The 21,073-nt window shown below is 54.4% G+C and overlaps 1 protein-coding gene across 6 annotated transcripts in view; it reads right to left on the reverse strand.

The window, feature by feature from the left end:
- Mdga1 (MAM domain containing glycosylphosphatidylinositol anchor 1) overlaps nt 1-21,073 on the reverse strand; it is a 56,447-nt gene that overhangs the window by 15,984 nt on the left and 19,390 nt on the right. For all 6 annotated transcript variants that reach the window (XM_021633474.2, XM_021633473.2, XM_060369200.1 and 3 more), the window contains exons 2-7: nt 11,220-11,359; nt 6,576-6,750; nt 5,217-5,413; nt 4,308-4,440; nt 3,824-4,093; nt 863-1,192 (exon numbers count right to left, since the gene is read on the reverse strand). In XM_021633474.2, coding sequence (XP_021489149.1) covers nt 863-1,192; nt 3,824-4,093; nt 4,308-4,440; nt 5,217-5,413; nt 6,576-6,750; nt 11,220-11,359 — 1,245 coding nt within the window. The remainder of the gene's footprint in view (nt 1-862; nt 1,193-3,823; nt 4,094-4,307; nt 4,441-5,216; nt 5,414-6,575; nt 6,751-11,219; nt 11,360-21,073) is intronic.

The following is a 21,073-nucleotide window of genomic DNA, read 5'->3' on the forward strand; positions in this document are numbered from 1 at the left end:
GCAGAAATGCATCCGTGGTCTATGTGGATCCACTCTGAGGTCGTACTCAAGTCCAGCTCCTTTTAGAAGGCCCCTCTGCTCTCTTCGGTCTCAACGGAGCTCCCTATGTGCAGACGCCGAGACGGAAGGGGCCTCTGGGGTCCCTGGTCAGATGGCCCACCAAGAGACATGGCTTAGGGGCCAAAGGAGGAAATACTCGCTATGATCCGTTGTCATTGTACTGCTTGGTCACGTCATGCGGTTTCTATAGAAGGTCAGTTAGGGATCTCCCCCCATCCGGTCTAGGACACAGGGAGAAGATGCCACCAGCCCTCCAGGGAGCCCAACCCTACTGGTACCTTGACCTCAGAGCTCCAGCCTCCACGGCTGAGAGGTCCCCAGGGTGGCCTTTCGGAGCACATGCCATCCCACTCTCCCAGCCATTGTCCCTCTTCCATCCTCAGAATGGCCAGCGTGCTCTCCGTGCTCTCCTGACTAAGTGACTTTGCATTTGCTGATTCTGTGGCCCCCGCTGCTCTCTTTTGCTTAGCAAAATCTTGCTCCTCCCTCGGATCTCATTCAAATTACAGTTGGCAGCGACACGTTTTTTTGTGAACTATCTGAAACGGGTTCATCTTCCTACCAAATTCAATGAACACGGCATCTATTTTCCCCATCACTCTACCCCCAAAGCCTGTCACAGGGCCTTCTATGACAGGGACTCATGTGTTTGTTTGTGCGTATGTGTGTGTGTGTGTGTTATGACAAATGGTATCCTCCTCCCTCTAGACACCTATTTGCAAATCACTGTTTGTCTATCCACCCCCCCCACCCCAAGCCTGTCCTCCTTTCCTCCTCTCTGCAGCTTCCCCAGGACTCCCACCTGTCTCAGAAGAGATGTTGACCTCTATGCTGAGGTCAGGCACGGGCGATCCCGGGAAGGACGCCAGGCACAGATAGGTGCCGTAGTCACTGAAGTGCAGGTCAATGAGCTCCAGGCTACTGGTGACGGCGGGCAGCTCGGGGTCATTCCGGGTCACCAGCAGCCGCTTGGACACGCGTGCCGGCTTGCCGTTTTTGAACCACTGGTAGTTAACCTTCTCCTGGGGCACCGCATCCACGTGGCATGACAGCTTCAGGTCCTGACCCAGCTGAATGTTCTCGCTCTCTTTGATCACATCCGGGGTGATCTGGAACGTGGCGTTCCTCAAGGCTGAAAGGAGACGGGAGGTGAAGAAGGGCTGGGGCTGGCCCAAGGACAGATATCCATGACCTGCCCCAGCTTCTCCCCTCACACTGGCTGCACCCCTGCATGCGTGTGCAAACATACACACACACACACACACACAGACACACACTTCCCTCAGCCCAGAAATGGTTCCAATGGCTCAGAGATGTTTTGAACAGCATTAAAGAGCTCAGTGCAGGGAAGGGAGGCCGGTGATGACTGCGGGCATAATTAACGAGCGAGCGTGCTCCATCAGTGAGATGTGCTGGCCCAGGCATCACATGTACATCAGCGCATCTGGCCTGTCCCACAGTCATTGAGGGAGGCCCTTCCTAGGTATTCCTTATAACAGGGGGAACTGGGGTTCAGCCAGTCTAACTTACACCCTCAGAGCCTTCTTGGCCACGACACTGATTTGTTCTCGTTCATGTTTTCAACCTTGTGCATGCAAAGTACTGATTCAGAAGGAAACATGAGCCTTGATAGTGGCTCCATGTAGCATGAATTCAAAGGAAACTGAAGAGCAAGTAACTGCGCTTTTCCTCCCTTTCGTACTGTTTGACTCTTCACCACATGATAAAAAGCCAACATGATGATCCTGCACAACGCCACAGGGTTTAGGAAACCAAGGGTCTGGGTGCTTTGTAAAATGCAGGTCTCATTTGAAGTCAGTTAGAGCCCTTAACAGGCAAGGCGTTAACACTGGCACAGCGACCTGGAGATCAGGACTGGGCTGGACAAGGCAGGCTGCAGAGTCAGCCCGGGAGGTGACCACAGCTCCCGAAAGCTCTCACCAGCCCATTTTTAAAAGGTCAAGTGGGATCAGATAGAGACAGCTCATCTTTGCTGGGAAATGTGCTCTGGAAGAGAACGCTGTGGCCAGAGGGCTGTCATCTTGTTACTTTATTTCTCAGTCCAAGTCAAGTCCGAGGGAGGCCCCTTCTTGCTGGGAGGAGACTTGGAAAGAGCCTGCCCCAGCAGGGAGAGATGAGCACAGAAGCCAGTCAGAATCCTCAGAGGCTCAGTCACATTTGCCAGCATCTGTACTTTACTTTCAAGGCTGAGGAACTGGAATAAGCCTGAGTCTTTTGTTTGTTTAAAACAAACAAACAAACAAGCCGGGCTTGAGAGATTAGTGGTTAAGAGTACTGACTGCTTTTCCAGAGGACCCAGGTTCAATTCTCAGCACCCACGTGGCAGCTCACAACTGTCAATAACTCCTATTCCAGGGGATATGACACCTTCACAGATGTACATCCAGTCAAAAGACCAATGTACATAAAAATAAATAAATTTTAAAAAAAAAATTCCACTTTTAAGCTGGGCAGTGGTGGTGCACGCCTTTAATCTCAGCGCTTGGGAGGCAGAGGCAGGTGGATCTCTGTTAGTTCGAGGCCAGCCTGGTCTACGAAGGGAGTTCCAGGACAGCCAGGATTACACAGAGAAACCCTGTCTCGGGGACTGGGGTGGGAGTGAATGGGTGTTTGCCTATGTGTGTATGTGTGGACCACCTCTGTGCACTGTGCCCCCGGAGGCCAGAAGAGGGTCCTACCTCTTGGAACTGGAATTACAGGTGGTTCTGAGCCACTGTGTGAGTATTTGGCACTGAACTCGGGTCCTCTGCAAGAGCAGCAAGGCCTACTAACTGCCGAGCCACCTCTCCGGCCAATGTTTATGTTTTTGGAGACTGGATCCAGACTAGCCTTGGACTTGCTATGTAGCCAAGGATGACCTTGACTCCTGACCTTTTTGCCCCCACCAAGTGCTGGGATGACAGGCCGGCATCATCAAGACCTGAAAGTTTGGGTCTGAAACAAAACAAAACAAAACAAAACAAACAAGCAAACAAAAATCCCACCACCTAACACTGCACAAGCAAAACAAAAACACAGTAAAACAAAAACAAAAAAAGAAAGAAACAAGTCCAGATTAAGAGAAGCCGCTAAAGAAAGCATTCAAGGTGGAGGTTAGTACAGAAAACCTCCGCCCTTCTTTAGATCTTTTCCAAATTTGATACTGTGTAACACTTAGTCATCTTCAGATTCATTGACACTCTCTGCTGCTAAAGATTTACACATACACAAAACACCTTTAATCCCGGCACTTGGGGGGGGGCGGGGCAGAAGCAGGTGGATTCTCTGTAGGTTGGCGGAAAGCCTGGTCTGTAGAATGAATTTCAGGCCAGCTAGAGCTACATAGTGAGGCCCTGTTTCAAAAAAATAATAAAAAGTGGATATGCGGTCCATAGAAATGCCTGTTATTGTCATTTAAATTTGGTCAATCTGCAGCTAGGAAGCAAGCCAGGAAATTTCCCTTGAGGTCTGCAGTACCCACATTTAGTTTTTTTTTTTGGCAGCCTTCATTTGCCAGTTTAAAAGAAACTACGTCATCAATACTAACCCTTCTTCTTGTGAATTGCAAATTGCAGTTCTTCTGCCCCCTGATGGTAGACTGCTGGATTTGCAGGAAAACCAGACAGCCTGGACTGGGGCTCCGTGACTCGCCTTACCCTCTGCGGCAAACAGACGGTTCCCCCTCCCAGTTCACCGGCCGTCCCCGAAGCACAGAGACCCTGTTTGCCGTACTACTTCCCGCCAACCCCTCGGGGTCACCTACACCGCACCAGCAGGTTGACGGTCTTCTTGGCCGGGTTGCCCACGTTGTTGGTGGCTGTGCAGTTGTAGTAGCCAGAGTCCCGGGCCTGCACTGACGGGATGCTGAGGGTGCCCCCTTGAGCCAGAGCCCCCAGGGGCAGTGGGCCGGGCCCGTGGGACCAGTGCAGCTGGGGGAGGGGGTCGCCGCCCGTCAGCAGGCACCGCACCGTCACGTTCTCGCCAGGGTTCACCACCAGAGTTTCATTCACGGACAGCTTCAAGGCTGGCGGTGCTAAGGGGACAAGGAGGTGAGGTCTCAGGAGACTTTCAGGGCTAAAGGAGAGGGAGGGGCGGGAACAGGGAAATTGGGGTTTGCGGGGGAGGGGGGCAGGGGCCGTCAGGGAAGCTCTGGCAGGGATGAGGGAAACCCAGGAATGGATGTTGGGGAGGAGGAGCTGGGCGTGTGGGGTGGGTCCGCGTGGGTGCGGTCGGGGAGGCGCCCGTACCTGTGGTGTTGGTGAGCCGGAAGGTGATGGCCTTGTCCGGGATGCCACACACATTGCGCACGGACACCTGGCAGGTGTAGCTGGCATAGTCTTGGGGCCGCAGGTTCTTCAGCTTCAAGACCTTCGTCTCCCCCTGGGTGTTAGTGGACCGCTGGAGTGAGGGGCCTGCTTGGTCTCCTACATTCATTCATCTACTCCAGGCCCCACAGACAACAGGCAATTCCCATTCTGGGTCTCTTCTCCCCAGGCCCCGCCCATCCCATCTTCCCTAGGAAGTCCCCAAGCCCCGGACTGTGCTTCCACTGGCTTCTCTGAGGCAGGGGCTGCCCTGGCTGCACCCTGTCCAGGGTTAGGCCTCAGTCTCCCCTTTTGGAAAGGGAAGGAGTGGAAAGGGGATGCCACTGTGGCTTGTAGCCCACACAACATGGGACTGGCCCACAGGCCACATAAGGGGCTGACAGTCCCTTCTGAAAGCCCTCTGTGGCAGAATGGCTCTGTCACCACCTCCTTGGACTTAGAGGGGCCTTCCCACCCCGACTTCTGTAGCAGCTGCTCAGGAGTCCCCCATCTCGGCCACAGAAGCAGGCACAGATGGTTTGCTTGTCCTTCTAATGTTTTTGTTTTGTTTGCTTTTTTTTTGTTTGTTTGTTTGTTTGTTTTGTTTTTGTTTTTTTGTTTTCCCTATCCAGCCATACTCCCGGGAACACGTCGCCTTTGGGACTCCCCTATCTGGGAATCTGACCTCTGACTTCTGACCTCTCTGCTCTGACTTTTTACGGTCGGCTGCGTGAACTGTAGACCAGGTTGCTTCCCACCCGGGCACTGAATCGCTGAAGTCAGGCCACTCTGTGGGCATCTAGGTGGCCAGGCCTTAGCACCCCCAGATCTCTTGGGGGCGCCCCTCCTGACCTGGGTGTAGAGAGGCTCGTAGATGTCAACCCCATTGTCCTGGCTGTGGGACAGGGTGTCGGAGCCCCGCTTCCATATAAAGCGGGCGGGGGGGTTGGAGCTGACGGTGCATCGCAGGAACACGGTCTTCTCCTGGTAGAAGTTGCCACGGACATCGCTCACGGTCTGGTGCACTGTCAGCACAGGCTCGTCCAAGTCTGCAAGGACACCACCCCGAGTCCTCATCGGCTGAGGACTCCTTATGGAGCCTGCCTAAGTTTCTTTTCTTTCTGGGCCTCAGTTTCCTTATTAACCAACCACACTGCTAACCGAGCCACAGCTTAACTTGGAATTTCTTTTTAACATTGATGCCTAAAACCTTCCTGGTGGCGACCGTCTCTGGGCCATTGCTGGCCAGAAGAGGTATAAAGAAATCACCGAGCAAGCATGTCCAACATTTTGACAATGGGATGCGATGCTTTCATCTAGAAAGTTTGGATCTGAGAGCAGCAAAACCGAATTTTTTAAAAAAATGAATCTCATAATGTCTTAACTGAGTTCACTCTTTTGTGCCAGGCCGCCTTACAGCCTTCGTGGTCTCTGGCCACAGGCTGGACCCATCCTAGCCTAGCTCCTTGAAAACACGCTACAACTCGGTGGGGCTTACGCACGTGTGCAAGTGTGAGCGATTGTTGAACGGGTGCCTTAAGGGCTTCGTTGATGTCAGGCCACAGTCCCTGTCACTCACATAAGCACTTTCTGGAAGCAGAGCCCAGGGATCGGCAGAATTGAGAGATGGCTCAGCCTCCCACCAAGCTTGATGGCGGGAGTGTGGTCCCCAAGCACCGGGAGGTAGAAGGAGAACACATCTCCTTCAAGTTTTCCTGTGACACCTCCACCCCACTACATAAATAAATAAAAATTTAAACCTTCCTCAGTGAGCCCAGGGCACAGCCAGGGCTGCGACTCGGGGGTCTACGGTTCCACAGGTTAGAGGGGAAGAGAACCCCAGAACCGTTCTGAAGCCTGTACCCTTAACTCACACAGGAGGCTTAGGCCTAGTCTATGCTGGGAACAGGACTCTGGTACCTCGCTTTTCCCCACCTGTGGAGGAAATATAATTCGACATGTCCTGTCCGCCTGACAGGGCTATATCAAGGTCCACGAGAGGAGGGAATGCAGAGAAGGGTTTAGGGAGATATGGGGCAGGGGGGAGGGGTGGCACACAGCCGGCCATTCCCAAAAGAGAGGCCTCTTCCACCCTCCACATCTTCGTCCTACTCCGCCCCTATCCGGGAGGGTTCGGGAGCTCTTCCTGCAGGGCCACGGACCGGCGGGGGAGGGGGTGGGGGGTCAGCACCTCGCGGGGCCGCAACTCACACTGCACGTCCACGCGGATGGACTTGATGGCCGGCACGCCCACCCCGTTCTCCGCCTTGCAGTAGTAGCGGCCGCCCTGGGTGCGGGCGATGCGCTCGATGCGCAGCGTCTCGTTGAACACCGACGTCTCCTGGAACTTGTCAGACGCGCTGCCGGCCGTCTTGGTCCACCGCACCTGGTGGTGGGCAAGTCGCCGCACTGAGGCCGAGGCCACCCCACCCCGCTCCAGCCCCGCCCGGCGTCCCCTGCCTGCCCCATGCCCTCCAGGCCCCAGGAAGAGGGTGGACCCGGGCCTCACCCAAACAGGTGAGAAGAGCTGCAGGGCAGAGGGAGGAGGCTCTAAGTCAGAGCCTAGGCAGAGCTGTGGGTCTGTTCGGATATGCACGGCAGACTTGGGCTAGCCTCTCCTGCCTGTTTTTTCCCAAGTGGCCTAGGGTTAAGGGGGGATTGGACAGGTATATACTTGGTGATGGGAAGACTGCTCACTGAATAAACGTGCGGTGTTTGTGTGACCTCATGGGCTACCCCGCCCTGAGTCTCACACTCCAGGCCGGAAAAGAGCTCTCCTGGACGCCAGTCTCAAAGATGGCCTTCTGGGCTTCACTCCCTTCTGCAGGCCCAGCCTGTTGTTCTACAGAGGGTCTGTGCAGCCACTAGACTTCAGCAGGGGAGCCGCTAGGGTAGGGAGACTAGGCTAGGGTAGGATCGTGTTCCTGATGGGGAGAAAGCCGGCTCTCCTGCTCTAAGCAGCCAGCCCCGTGGAGAGGAGCCTCGGAGAAGCAACAGCCTCGGGCTACCACGGCCACTTCCCTCCGAAGAGGGTTCTTCAGCACCATCGCCATCACCCTCAGATGACTGACAGCCAACAGCAGCCTCCTGAGGGAGTCTGCGTCGGAGCCAGCCGGCTGCCGGATCCCTGCGAGTGTTCCGGGACTCGAGCCCCTGCGTTCTGAAGTATTTGCCAGTCAACAATAACTAATACAGCATCACGCCTGCCTTGCAAGCTACGAGGCTCGGGGAGGGAAGCGCCGCATTAGTCACTCAACAGTTTCTATTATTAATAGCGCCCTTGGTAAACGTTCATGCTCTACGGCTTTGCCTTAATCTGTCCACGCGGACTTTAACATACTATTCAAAACCTGGGTTTGGGCTTTTTTGTTGTGGTTGTTGCTGTTCTGCTTTATTTTCGCCTCATCTACGTCTGTGTGGCACGTGCATGCTCCCTTTGGAGGCCAGACGAGGGAATGCGACCCACTGGTCCCATAGTCATAGAGGGCTGTTCTCCTGCTTCCCCCTCCCCGGGTTGTTTTCAAGTGCTACGTAACTGACAGGTGACCCCAAACTCAACTCCTGTTCTTCTGCCTCCACTTCCACAGTGCCTGGTATCAAATGATGATAGCATTAACTGTTTAATGCAATGCCAGGGTGATGCCCAGGGCTTCACCAGTGCCAGGCACTCTAACTGAGCTTACAGCCCCAAACCTCTCTCTCTCTCTCTCTCTCTCTCTCTCTCATAATTTCTACAGCTTCTCCAGACTTGTGGTCCATGTTCCTAGCTCTATCACCCAATTTACTAATTTTCTCTTTAGCTATCTCTGAGGTATTAAGGGCATTAAAAAAAAAAGAGAGAGAGTTTACTGTTTTTATCTCTATGGTTTCTGTTTGCCTTTTCGCCTATCGAACCAATCAAGACTTCGAGCGAGGTTCTGCTTTCTCAAAGGTGTTGGTATCCTGCTCTGCCTCTGGGAACAGACTTCAGTCCCCTTCACAGGCAGAGGCTCTTGTTGTGTGTCCACTTCAGCTCTTAGTCCTGGAGCGACCTGTAGCCCTGCTGTGGTTTGCACGTGCAGCGTCCCTGGGAGGTTTGTGGGTTCAAGGCTCTGTGGCTTTGGGGAGGTGGGTTATTGATGGGTTCAGATCTGATGGCACCGGGGATTGTGGGAACTGGGAAGGGGAACTAGTTTGAAGTTTGTTACAGTAGGGGCATGTTTTGGGGGACCAATGGAGCCCTGAGATAAAAGTTTACTTTCTTAGGCTTTTTGTCACAGCAATGGAAACACGGACTCCTGTGGGCCTCAGCCCCTCCCTGCCCTGTGTGTGTGCATGCTCTTCCTCCTGAGGTGTGCGAAGCTGCTGGCAGCCTGGGATTGGGGGATGGTGGGAGGGGGAGGGGAATCCTTAAACCCTCTCCGTTCATTTGCTCCCAAGTGACTTAACATCCCGCCAGTGCTCCCAAGTGACTTAACATCCCGCCAGTCTGGGAAGTCACATAGCTGGGCCACAGGCATTGTCTCCCACTAGCTTTATCATAGACAACACCTGACAGCTTTGAAACCATCTTCACAACAGAAGCTCTCTTCTTCTGTCCGGCAAGGGACCGTGGCTTTCCTCTGTTTCTCCCATACTCCAGGAAAAGGTGGCTTTTCACTCTCTCCTTGTTCTCGGGGGAGCCTTTGTGCGCTAATAATCAGCTACAGGAGTAATTATTCCTCTGAAAGGCACAGAGAGCATACAGACTCTCTCTCTCTCTCTCTCTCTCTCTCTCTCTCTCTCTCTCTCTCTCTCTCGGCTTTCTTGAGACAGGGTTCCTCTGTGTAGCCTGGGCTGTCCTGGAACTCACTTTGTAGTGAGACCAGGTTGGCCTCAAACTCACAGAGATACACCTGCCTCTGCCCTCCCTGACTGTTGGGATTAAAGGCGTGCGTCACCACCACCTGGCTGAATAGATGTCTTTCTCACCCATAGATTTCAAGAATGTTTCCGGGTGGGCCTAAAGAGAGCAGCGCCTGCGCGTCAGAAAGGCAGATCACCCAAAGTCTGTGACCATCCTTCTCTTCTGCACCTCCCCCACAGTCCCCTACATAAGCCTAGCACCCATCACTTTATGTTTTTGAAACACGGTCTCCTACAGCCCAGGCTGGCCTTGGACTTGATATATACCTGAGGATGACTTTGAACACCAGACTCTCCTGACCCCATCTGGGATTACAGGTGTGCACCACCACCACCCCTTATTTTGCAGTGCTAGGGGATGGACTGCGGAGCTTTGCACGTGGCAGGCGGCTGAGCCATCTGCTGAGTGACACCTGTAGCCTTCCCATCGCTTTCAGCTTTCTAGCTCTCCACCACCTTGTCCTCAAGTCCCTGGACAAGCAGAGAGCCTGGGAGATCAGTTTCAATCTACCATAGAGGACTAGGGACAGGATTGAAGACCTGAGTTAGGGGGGCAATGAAGAGGAGACCCATACAAGACACAGAAAGCTAGCGTCTGGCCAGCAGAGCCAGGCAGACGAGACCAGGCAGAGCCAAGCATGCGGGCTTGTCTGGCAGGGCGAGCAGCGAAGCCACCGATGCAGCAGGAAGACAGAGGCTGCTCTCCCAGCATGCCTGGGTTCCATCCCCCGCCAAACGCGGTGTGGGTAGCTCGCGTCTGTAATGCCAGCACTACGTAAGCGCAAGCAGGAGGGTCAGAAGTTATCCTCGGCTGTGTGGGAAGTCTGAGGCCTTGCCTCACCCAGCCGGGGCCTCCAGCGGTCACATGTGGGACGCATGCCCAGATGGCCAGGGGAGCCTGGCAGCCTGCTCACTAGCCTCACCAGCCACATCCCCACTGCAATCATCACACGTGACATAAAGACCCACAGGAATGCAGCTGCCATGTCGTCAGCGCCAAACCAGCCTTTGAGCGCGAGGCGAGCCGTGATGGAAGCTATAGGTGGAAAGAATCTTTAGGGCCTTCCTTGTACATCTGCTCATCTCAGAGCCAAAGCTAGGAAAGCTGTCTCCATCCCCCAAACTATCGGGGGGAGGGGGGGTTAAAAAAAGGATTCTGTATTTCAATGCCCTTCCTAGAATCCAATTGCCACCTTTGTTGCTGCTATTCAAGTATTAAAGGTCACGGCAGCTCGCCAGGCAGTTAGTTCTTCCAGCCATCCTCCCCACCTGCCTCCTCCTCCTCCCCCCTGCCAGAACCTGAGCACTTGATCTATGACAAAACTCATCTGGCATTTCCAGATACTTGTCTTCTGTCCCCTTCTAATTGCCTTGTGTCTTTGAACCTCCAGAGTTCGCTCTGGCCTGCCAAAAGCCTGAAGTGTTGCCTTTCCCGTCCGTGCGGCTCCTGACCCAAAGAGGAGGGCAGTGTGCCAAGCTACAGAGGGTAGGGCTTCTGGACTCCAACTCTCCTTCCGCTTTCTTAAGTGCTGTGGGACCTTGGGAGTTTGCCCAGCCTCCCTGGGCCTCACTTTCTCATAGGATAAGTAAAGTGGGGCCTTTGGAGGAGCCAGAGAGAAAGAAAGTGAGAGAGAGAGTGAGAGAGAGAGGGGGGCCTCCATGGCATTCGGTCTGCCCTCCAGCATTTCTTGAGGGTGTACGTAAAGATGTGTCTGCTCCACGGGGATGAGGAATGAAGTGGAAAGAACAGCTGGCATTCCATTTTTTTCCCCCTCTCAGCTCTCAATGTCTTCGCACCCAGCACTTCCCCTAAAGGGTTAATTTCCGGGCTAGTCATCTGTCCCCAGTCTTCGCTGTCCCTTCATGCTGCTTGCCTTAGGAGTGCAGTCCCCAGGCTCCTGCTCGCCGTCAGACTCTGGTGCCAGGCGGTGGAGCGTGGGCAGGACAGGTGGCCAGCGAGGCCCGGCTTACCTGGGGCCGAGGGTGCCCCGTGACCAGGCACTGCAGCACCAGGGTGTCGCTCTCCCGGATGGTGTAGACTCGCTCGCTGATGTTGTCCTCCTTCACCACACAGGCCTGCCCTGCGTGTACGATCTGGGCCTGGGCCGGAGCTGCGGAGAGATGACAGAGGAGGCTTAGGGAGGACTCCTGGAGCCCAGGAGCTAGGGCTGCCTCTAGGGAGTGCATGTGGGGAGAAGCCAGCCGGACTCCCCAGACGTCACGTCCACCCGGCCAGGATCAGCTCTTCTCAGAGCCCAGGCCCGAGTCAGGGGACCTCAGGATTTTGGGAAGATGGGTCCCTTGTGTGCTCTTCAGTGACGGACAAATACAGTGTGTGTGTGTGTGTGTGTGTGTGTATGTGTGTGTGTGTGTTGGGGGCGGGGGTCCACCTACTCCGCTGTAACAGGCATGGCAGAAAGGAAGATTTCCCTCCCAATCTATGCTACCAAACCATTAAAACGAAGGAGCCAGAAGGATGGGAATTCCTCCCAGGAATCCCGTGGGAGAAGGGGAAAGGACCAGCCGGAAGAGACTCTCCGGGAAGAGCTTTCACGGACCACTTTACAGGAAGAGCCCCACGCCCAGACAGTGAAGGGTCGACGGCGGGCGGGGAGTCAGTGTATACCTCCTTGGGCCTCTGTTTAAACTGTGGTCTTATTTCAGGGCCCCTAAAGATGGACGTCGGGGTTTCACTGGATCTCTGTCCCTCTCCCTAAGGTGGCCACATTAAGTCCCCCCCTCCCCAGAATCCTACTATTAATTTGTCCCTTTTAATTGGCTAATTGGGGCCAGAGGCCAGATGTGACTTGGGTCACGGATTGTGACCCCCACGTTCAAGGACACTGCAGGGCTGGGTAGCCGCTGCTCTGCTAGCTTGGAATCACTGTCTTGGGAGCTCCAAGTCTTGGGTGCTCTTGGGGCTACACCCAGCTCTGTGCTGAATCCCCCCCCCCCCCCGCTCACAGCGCTCAGGTGACCCATTCCCCAGAATTCTTTCTTTCTCTCTCTCTCTCTCTCTCTCTCTCTCTCTCTGAGAGGGCTGACCATGGCTGTTCGGGCTCTCGGGCTCCCCCTAGGGACAGTCAAGGCCGGCCTTCCCCAACCCCACCTCAGTTCCCCTTGAGACCCCGCACCTAGCAAATCCCGCGCCCACCCACGACTCCCGCCCGTCTCTACCCTCTCAGCCTCTGCTTTTTCCCTTTTATTCTGCATTTGCGCGTGTGTGGTGTGTGGGCGTTGTGAGTATGCGTGAGTACGTGTGTGGACGTGTCCGCGGAAGCCTGAAGTCCATGTTCGGAGTCTTCCTCGGTCGCTCGCCACTTCACCCACGCAGTCAGGGGGGAGCGAGCCCGGATCTTTCGCAGACAGCTAACTAGCTAGCCTGCTCGTTCCGGGGAATCCGTCTCCGCCGCCTTTCCAGCAGGCGCTGGGATTCAGAGCAGGCTGGCACGCCCACCGGGTATTTACAAGGGTTCCGGGGATCCGAATTCCAGTCGCGCGCATAAAGCCTGCGCTTTCCCCACTAAGCCAGCTCTCTCCCCAGCCACCGCGGCCTCGGCTTCCAGAGCAGGCAATTCACAGCGCCCCTCCCCCCCTCCCCCAGCGCCAGAGCATTTGTTTATGTTGCCCCCAAGCTGCGGGCAGCTTCTCCTCCAAGGGACCGGGTTTTAATGAGAGGCTAGGAGCCCTCAGAAGACTGTGGCTCCCTTCCGCCCGGGATCCAAAGGTGTAAGCCGAGGCTTTATTGGAGGCTAGAGGGGAGCGGGAGAACTGGAGGGCAGGGAAGGGGGTGGTGCTGACTGGAGCCTAACACAAACCGCCCCCACCCACCAGTGCCTGGACTCAGGAGGAGGGAAGGCCCAGGGATTAGGGGATACAGACACAAGGCAGGGAGGGGGAGCATTCCCTCTGCAGAGGCCTTCCAGAATCCTGTATGCATCCAGACTGTCCACGCATCAGACCTGTCCTCAGGTTCAGGATGGTGGTCCTTAGGCCTCATCTCGGACCGTGCACAAGGCCCCATGTTGAGGAGCGATTTCACCAGGATGCCCCGCAGAGAGGTTACTAAGGGTGGAAGAGCTTCGTTTGCCTCCGACGTCAAAGCACAAAGACCCATGCTCCTGCCACCACATCTCCTGCCACCCAAGAAGAACAGTAGTGATGTCTGGGCCTCACTTTACCTGTCTCTGAAATGGGGATGCAGCCGACTCCTAGAGCTTACATGGTCGGGGCACCAACATGATGAATAAAAAGTTCAAAAGGAGCTCCCACCACCATCACGGACGGGACTAATAAGATCTAACCAGAGTTGTGTCCCAGAAGGCAACCAGACAGCAGGTCAGGAAACTGTCTGAAACGGGGTTTCTCCAAGCCCAGGCTGGCTTCCAGTACACTCTGTAGCACTCTGAACCTGAACTCCTGATCCTCCTGCCTCCGCCTTCAAAGTGCTGGGATTATAGACACGTGCCATTGACCCCAGGCTGGAAAAATCTGTGGCACGGCTGCTGAGCACAACTCTGGCCACGCCTCATGAGGCGGCCGTCCACGGACAGTCTCCAGGCGACCATGCCGACTGCATGGCTGTCACAGAGCCGCGAACCTCGGTTGAGCGGCTAACAGCGAAGCTGTGTGTCTTTGGACAACGGGAGTCACCTCTCTGAGCCCGTTTCCCCACGTGTGGGAGGAAGATGGGTTGATGACCTCTGAGGTCTCTTCAGCTTGCTATTGATTTTGTAACCGGCGCATGGTACCTGTATGAAGCGCACACGCCACACTGCAGGGACCCGGCCTGTCGCTGTCACCATGCCATAAGATAGGCATCTTTGGCCCAGGTCCCCAGGAAACCTCATCAGGCAACAAGCTACCAAGAGATGTCATGCATGCGGGTTGCTGATAAGGCCAGGAGGCTGTATGGATGTCTGTGGGAGGCCCGGGCTGCCTCTTGACAAGAAAGACACAGGTTGAACAGGCTTCAATGGAAGATAAGCTATAATCTTGGACGCTGTGGCTTGCCCACAGCAAGGCGGTGTTGTAATGATGGAAGCGTTGGTAGCTGATAAGGAATGATGGAAAAGAGCTACAAAGCTGCACACGCTCGGGGCACAGTGAGCCTGGACCAGGGTGCAGGGACCTGGACGGCAGACACAGGCAAGCATCTGTAGCTTCCTCACTGGAGGTGGGCAGGGAGCGGCCATCATGGATGACATCATTAAGGTTTCCCACCTCCCTCTGCTGACGTGAGCTGTTAAGACCTGACTCTAACATGGCGGAGGACACTGGAGGAGGCCTGAGCCACACTTGTGAATGCTGGCATGCGTGTGCCCCGTGATAACATAGCACCTCTCTCAGGGATGGATGAGACAGAAGTGAATGCTCATGGCAACCCCACGACAGGTCCAAGAATCTCCCAAGGGGCTGAAGGGATGTCTCAGTAGTTAAGAGCAGGTAATGCTCTTTCAGAGTACCTGAGTCCAGTTCCGATACTCACGCGCACACGTCTGCCCCTTAAACACACATGCATGTAATTACAAATACGCCTTTAAAAAAGAATCTCTTTCGAGTGCCTTTTCTTCTGATAACTAAAGCCTGGCATCAGCTCACGTGCCTGTCAAGACCGGTAGAGGTGAACCCAGCATGGTGACGTGTGCTTGCATACAGCAATGGGGAGGCAGAGCCAGGCAGAGCCTTGTGGATTCGAGGGCAGCCCAGTCTACAGAGCAAGTTCTATGCCAGCCAGGGCTACACAGTGAGTCTGTCTCAAGACAAAAACAAAACGAGACAAAAGGCAGGCTCTCTCAGTTACGTCCTGCAGGCTTGCTGGCCTGGCAGTGCCACCGTCTCTGCTTCCCTTGTCCTGGGGGTAAGGGGACACTGGCATTAGGCCCTCTCATTATCGTACCCACATTTTACATTGGTTCTCAGGATCCAACTCAAGTCATCAGGCTGGCAGAGCACGCGTCCTAAGCCATCTCCTCAGCCCACGCCGGTGTCTCTCACACAGCACATCATCAGCCAGATGAAGGGAATGCACCACAGCCAGGCTGATCCTCTCAGGCACGATTTGATAGACCCCAGACACCAAAGTGTCTATTACGCATGACTTTATTAGTTCAAAATTGAGAGCCGTGAAAGCTAACCTCGTAGTGAGGAGGCTTGGCGGTCACTCCCTTGGGGAGACAGGGTATTATTAATGGGGAAAGGAATACCAGGATGTGCCGGGGAGGTGAGATAGAGGACACCTCGATCTGAGTGCCGGTTCAATGGCGGTGAGGTCCGCATGTCCAGGTATCTATTTTGTTATAGTTTGGATATGACATGCCCTTCCCCCAAAAGGCTCACCAGTAAGAAGCTCGAGCCCCAGCTATGGTAAGAGGTGAAGGGATCTTGAGGGCACGAAGTTATTCGAAGGCCTTTGATGAGGAGGGCTCAGGCCGTGGCTCACTTTGGCATGCCTGGAACCCAGCATTTGAGCCCAGGTACCACATAAAACCAGGCACGATGGCACATGTCCGTAATCTCAGGATTTAGGAGGATGAAGCAGGAGGATCACTTCAAGATCATTCTCGGCTTCGTGAGTTTGAGGGCATCTGGAGCTATGTGAGATCCTGTCTCCGGTTGGGGATTTAGTCAGTGGTAGAGGGCTTGCCGAGCTAGTGCAAGGCCCTGGGTTCAGTCCTCAGCTGATCCTGTCTCAAAGGGAAGGTGGGTATGGCTGAGTATATACTTTGAGTTTAATCCCCAGAACTCAGGTTTGTTTGTTTGTTTGGTGGTGGTGATATTTTTTTTTATTGTTTTTGTTTGTTTGGGTTTAGGTTTTCATTACAGGGTTTCTCTGTGTAGAATTGGCTGTCCTGGACTCAACTTGTAGACTGGCTCGCCTCAAAACTCCCAGAGATCTGCCTGCCTCTGCCTCCCTGAGTGCTGGGATTACAAGCGTGCATCACTGATCCTGGCTTTTTATTGTTTGTTTGTTTGTTAATCCATAAACGGGGCATGTATTTGTGATAACCATGAGCCAGAGCAAACCTTTTTTTCAACTGAGGTTGAATTTATCACAGTGACTAACACACTGAGTTATGCTTCCATTTAAGAAACAGCAAAAGACCCATCTCTGCTGGCCTTAATTACCGTAATTATCCCAGGGAACCCAGAACATCTGTGACCCTCACGTCAGAGGTGGTTCCTGGAGGGAGGATGTCCAGCACATTACCAGGCAATTCAGAGGGCTCCCCGCTTCACAGGGCCCCTGGCCAAGGTTACACAGGCAGGAAGAGCGGCTGGAGAGAAGGCCCTTTGGCGGAGCTGGGAGCTGCCGGCCAGTTGGGCGGGTTGCTCCAGGGACACACTTGCCTTTGAGTCACCCAGCCTCCTGTAAGTAACAGCCGAAAACTCAGTTTCACTAGTTTGCCTGATGCAGGTAAACAGACATTCATTCACATCTCCCCAGGGTTAAGAGTTGATCTGGGCCAGGTGGCTCACGCCTTTAGTCCTAGCACTTGGTAGGCGGAGGCAGGAGGATCTCTGTGAGTTCAAGACCAGCCTGGTCTATAAAGCAAGCCCAGGAAGGACAGCCAAGGCTACGCAGAGCAACCCTGTCCAGAAAAACCAAACCAAACAAACAAACAAACAACCCTTTCCCCAAAAGAAACCCAACACAAACCAAACCAAAAAGAAACCATTTTCTTCCTGGCATCACATCCCTGGCGCCGCTCTCTTGGCATGCCGCTTCCTGCACTGTCCTCCACAGGTCGACGCTGATGTGTCTGTCCCCGATTCCACTTCTTCTCAGCCTCCAGCTCTGCCTGTCCTGGGAAGCCTCCAGGAGCAGCAGCAGCTGCTTCAAAAGGCCACCAGCCAGGGCCTGTCATAATCCCTTCTTCCATCTGCCCAACAACAAACGCTCAGGGCCTGCGCCTGCTGGGTGCTGGGGAGACTGCCGCCAAGAGTAAACAGGCTTCACTCTCAAAGGGCACGATCAAGCGGGGAAGCAAAGAGGACCAAGGTGGTTCCGGGGAGTGCAAAAATGAAAGCGCCAGTGCAGGGGGGTGTGACAGAGAACAGCAGGGACAGACTGGAGAGGAACGGACTTCTGAAGTCCCCGGGTCTAGCTAGGACTAACGTCCAGGTCTGTTATCCACCTGCTGGGTGACACTGCTCAAGTCTCCTAACCTTTCCGAGCCTTAGCCTCTTGGCCTGGAAATGAGAATGGTGCCGCCCCTTAGAACCAGCATGAGCGTTCAAAGCAGTGTGTGTAAAACACTGGCCCAAATAGCGCAAGCTCTCAAGATGAATGACAGCTCCCAAGACGATGATGAAACGGGAGCAAGAGGGACAGCAGACCGCCCACCGAGGTCCTCTTCCATCCCTGGGTGAAAGAAAACCCACAAAGCAGACATCAAACTGGAAAGGATGTCTCCTGAATATGCTGGAGATTCACGTTGGGGGTCATGCAGGGAGCGAGGAGCTAGCTAGTGAGGGCACCCCCTTTCTTAAAATGCCATGCCCCTCAATCCTCGGGAACTTTAGTCTTTATATATATATATATATATATATATATATATATATATATATATATATATATATAAATGCAGTGGCTGAGGGAAATTCATAAGTGAACCCACGTGAGATGTTTAAAACATCTGGGGAGATGGCTCAGAGCACAGGAGCGCTTGCTGTGTGAGCATGAGGGCCTGAGTTCAAATCCCCAGCACCCATGTAGAAGCCCACAGCCTGGCCTCAGTATTGAGAGTAGGGGTGGGGAATGGGCAGAGGACACCACCCGACAAAAGGATTGCGGCCAGCCTGGCTCCACGCCCAGAGACCCTTTCGAAATCGATAAGGCAGAAACTAACGGAACAGAATATCTAGCACCCTCCTCTGGCTTCCACAAGCATGCTCACAGGAACAGAGATACCTGTGCACGTATTCATGCTCACGCGCACACAGGTAAACATGCGCGCACACGCTGGATGGATGGATTAAGTGCAGTGGCACGCAGCAGGCACCCAACCATCGGCCACCACTCTGAGGTCAAGGCAAACAGGAGCTCTCGGGCACTCGCCTCTCTGTGAGGTGGGTCACCTTTGCATGAAGCCCGGGCCACTCCTGGCACCCGTGTGCCCTGTATACTTTCAAGCTCCTTATCTCCGCTCCAAGACAGAAAGGGCAAGTCAATATTTAGCCTCCTTCACAAAGAGGGAAACTGAGGCATAGAAAACACCTTGATTGAATCACCCCGAGACCAGAGCAGAGCTGGGGCCCAGACCCTGGTTTTCTCCCTGCTGCCTCGCAACACTGCTCACTGTCCTGTGGAGAGTCAGAGAGGGACTTGTGTGAGCTGGGGAGCCGGGCCACACCTCAGGTCTCCCCACACCCTCACCACAACCACATACCCAGAAGCCCATTTATCCCACAGGGTTCTACAGAGTGTGTCGTCTCCGACGTGACCGTATCTGGGGCCTTCAGGACCCCATCATTGTCTCCATTTTCCAGATAAGAGAGGTGAGGCTCAGTGGTTACATGAGCCCCCTCAAACCACTCTGGCCTGGAGGTCACGGCACTTCCTGGATTTCATGTGCTGGGTGCCCAGCACAGGGTTGAGGACAGAGTTCAGGATACTGTCTCTGTCTCCGGACAGATTATATGGGCCAGCATCCCTCGCCGACATCGCTCCCTCGCTGAGACCCCTCTTGCCCTCCCATCTCTGGGTTCGAACGTGTTTATTGATCCTTTTATGCGTGTAATGTAAACGGACACTTAGTAACGCAGTGGAGTTAACAGCGCTGAAATATTAACAAGCTTTTCTTCCTTAATTAGCTTCTCGGAGAATGGCGGCCAAGGATTCCGAGGAAGTCTTCCTGGGTCAGGCGACAGCCAGCCCTCCCGGACCATCTTTTGCCGGCGCAGATTCTCCAAGCTCCTCCTGTGGCCCATGAGTTATCGGACACGGGAAATGAGCCTTGCCTTCCATGCTCTCTGAAATGGGGCTGGTCTAACCTTCGTGCAGTCCAGCCCTCTGCACAGCTGCCAGAAGCCTGTCCTCTGTGCACTGCCAGCCAGGGGTGACCCAGGAGACCTTCTGGAGGCCTGCACCTCCAGGAAAACCACCAGTTTGAAACAATCTTTCCCTGCCTATCTCCCCTAGCCTCACCCTACTGCAAGCCATCTTCAGAGAAACCGCATCCGCCTCTGCTCAGCCTCCCCTGGGCCAATCACCCCAAGGCCACATTCATTGCTCTTCATCCTCCCTCTCCTCTCCCGAGCCCCGAAGCCTTCCTAGGGCACACACAATCAGCGCTGAATTTTCCGCTTAGGCGTTGTTTGGCTCTGTAACGTTTCTTGAGGCTCCGAGAGCCATCTCTGCCCTCAGAGCCTGCGATGTAGAGCCTCATAGATAGGTAACCTCTTCCGTGAAGAGCCTTGGGGCTCTTCAGCTCCGACCACGGAAGAAATCTGCTCCCCACCCCAAGGCCTTTTGTGCTGATCAAAACCAAACCCACAGCACAGCACGGAAGGAACAGCTCGGCCGGCGAGGCACTTGCCTTGCAAGCACAAAACCCTGAGTTGCTCCCCCAGCACCCACGAAGAAAGCCAGAGCATGGTGGTGAGTTCTGAGGAGAGAGAGGTGGGCAGGTCCCTGGGGCTTGCTGGCCACCCTTGCCAAATCAGTGAACTGCTGCCCAGTGAGAGACCAAGTCTCTAAAGACAAAAACAAAAACAAGCAAAACCAAGTTGGATGGTTCCTGAGAAACCACACCCAAGGCTGACCTCTGGCTGCCTTACATACGCACCTGTATACACAGCAGGTGCACAGCCTGTTTGTTGGTAGAGCCAGAAGCTCCTGGAAAAGGCTGGACCTCTTATCAACCCATCTTTCTGAAAGTGGTGGCCAGCTTGTCTGTGCCCCAGTCTCTAGGAATGTTCTGCACCTCTTACCACATCGGCGCCATGCGAGCAGGAGGTGGGCCAGGCTCAGCTCGCATTTGTCAACTGCCAGTCAGCAGCCATTAAGGCTCCGGGAAGACTCCCTAAGCCGTTGGTAGAGGGACCTCCAACTGAGAGCCTGCAGGTCCCTGTGGGTGCAGGGACAAAGGACGGCAGTAGCCAGGACACTAGCCAGGACACGGCAGTCACTTAGGGAAGAGAAAGCAGAAAGGCCCCAACCTCGGGCAGGATCCTGCTAGGCTGTAAGTCCTGGGCTGCATACGTTGGGTGTGAGGGACAGAGGCAGGACTCCATCTTGGAGTTCACAGCCACATAACCTGGGACAAGCTAGTAAGCCTCTGAGCCTCAGTTTCTTTAACCTCAAGGTGGGGAACACTGCTCCTCACGCTCCACCAGGAACAAATTCCGCTTGAGGACTAAGTGTCGGGCACTAAGCGTGGGGACTGGTGCCCGGGAGGCACTCATTCCTGCTTCATTTCCAGTTGGTAGTAGAGTCCAGGGCCATCTGGGAACCAGTCCTGAAGTTCCACAAGAGGAGTCAGTAAAACTGAATGGTGGCTACTTTAGCAGGATACTAAAACCAGAGCAACAAGGGAGGCTGAACCTGGTCACCAGTGAAAGAGCGCCCCCTGATGGTGGGGGACTAAGGCTGCTGCCTATTGGACTGGTTCGGGGATTTGGAGCCATGCTCACTGGTTCACTCATTCACTATCCTAATGTAGGTTCCCATCACCTAGCTCTAACATGCTCTCCTACTCTCATGGTTCCCTGGTCTCAGCCAGTAGCCCAGAGTCTGGTCATAAACAAGGCCCCAGCCCTTATACACACCCATACCTGCCCAGAGAAGGTACAAACTGGGAGGAGATACAGACCTGGGTGTG

Source organism: Meriones unguiculatus, chromosome 16, assembly GCF_030254825.1.
Source record: "Meriones unguiculatus strain TT.TT164.6M chromosome 16, Bangor_MerUng_6.1, whole genome shotgun sequence".
NCBI classification, from domain to species: Eukaryota; Metazoa; Chordata; class Mammalia; order Rodentia; family Muridae; genus Meriones; species Meriones unguiculatus.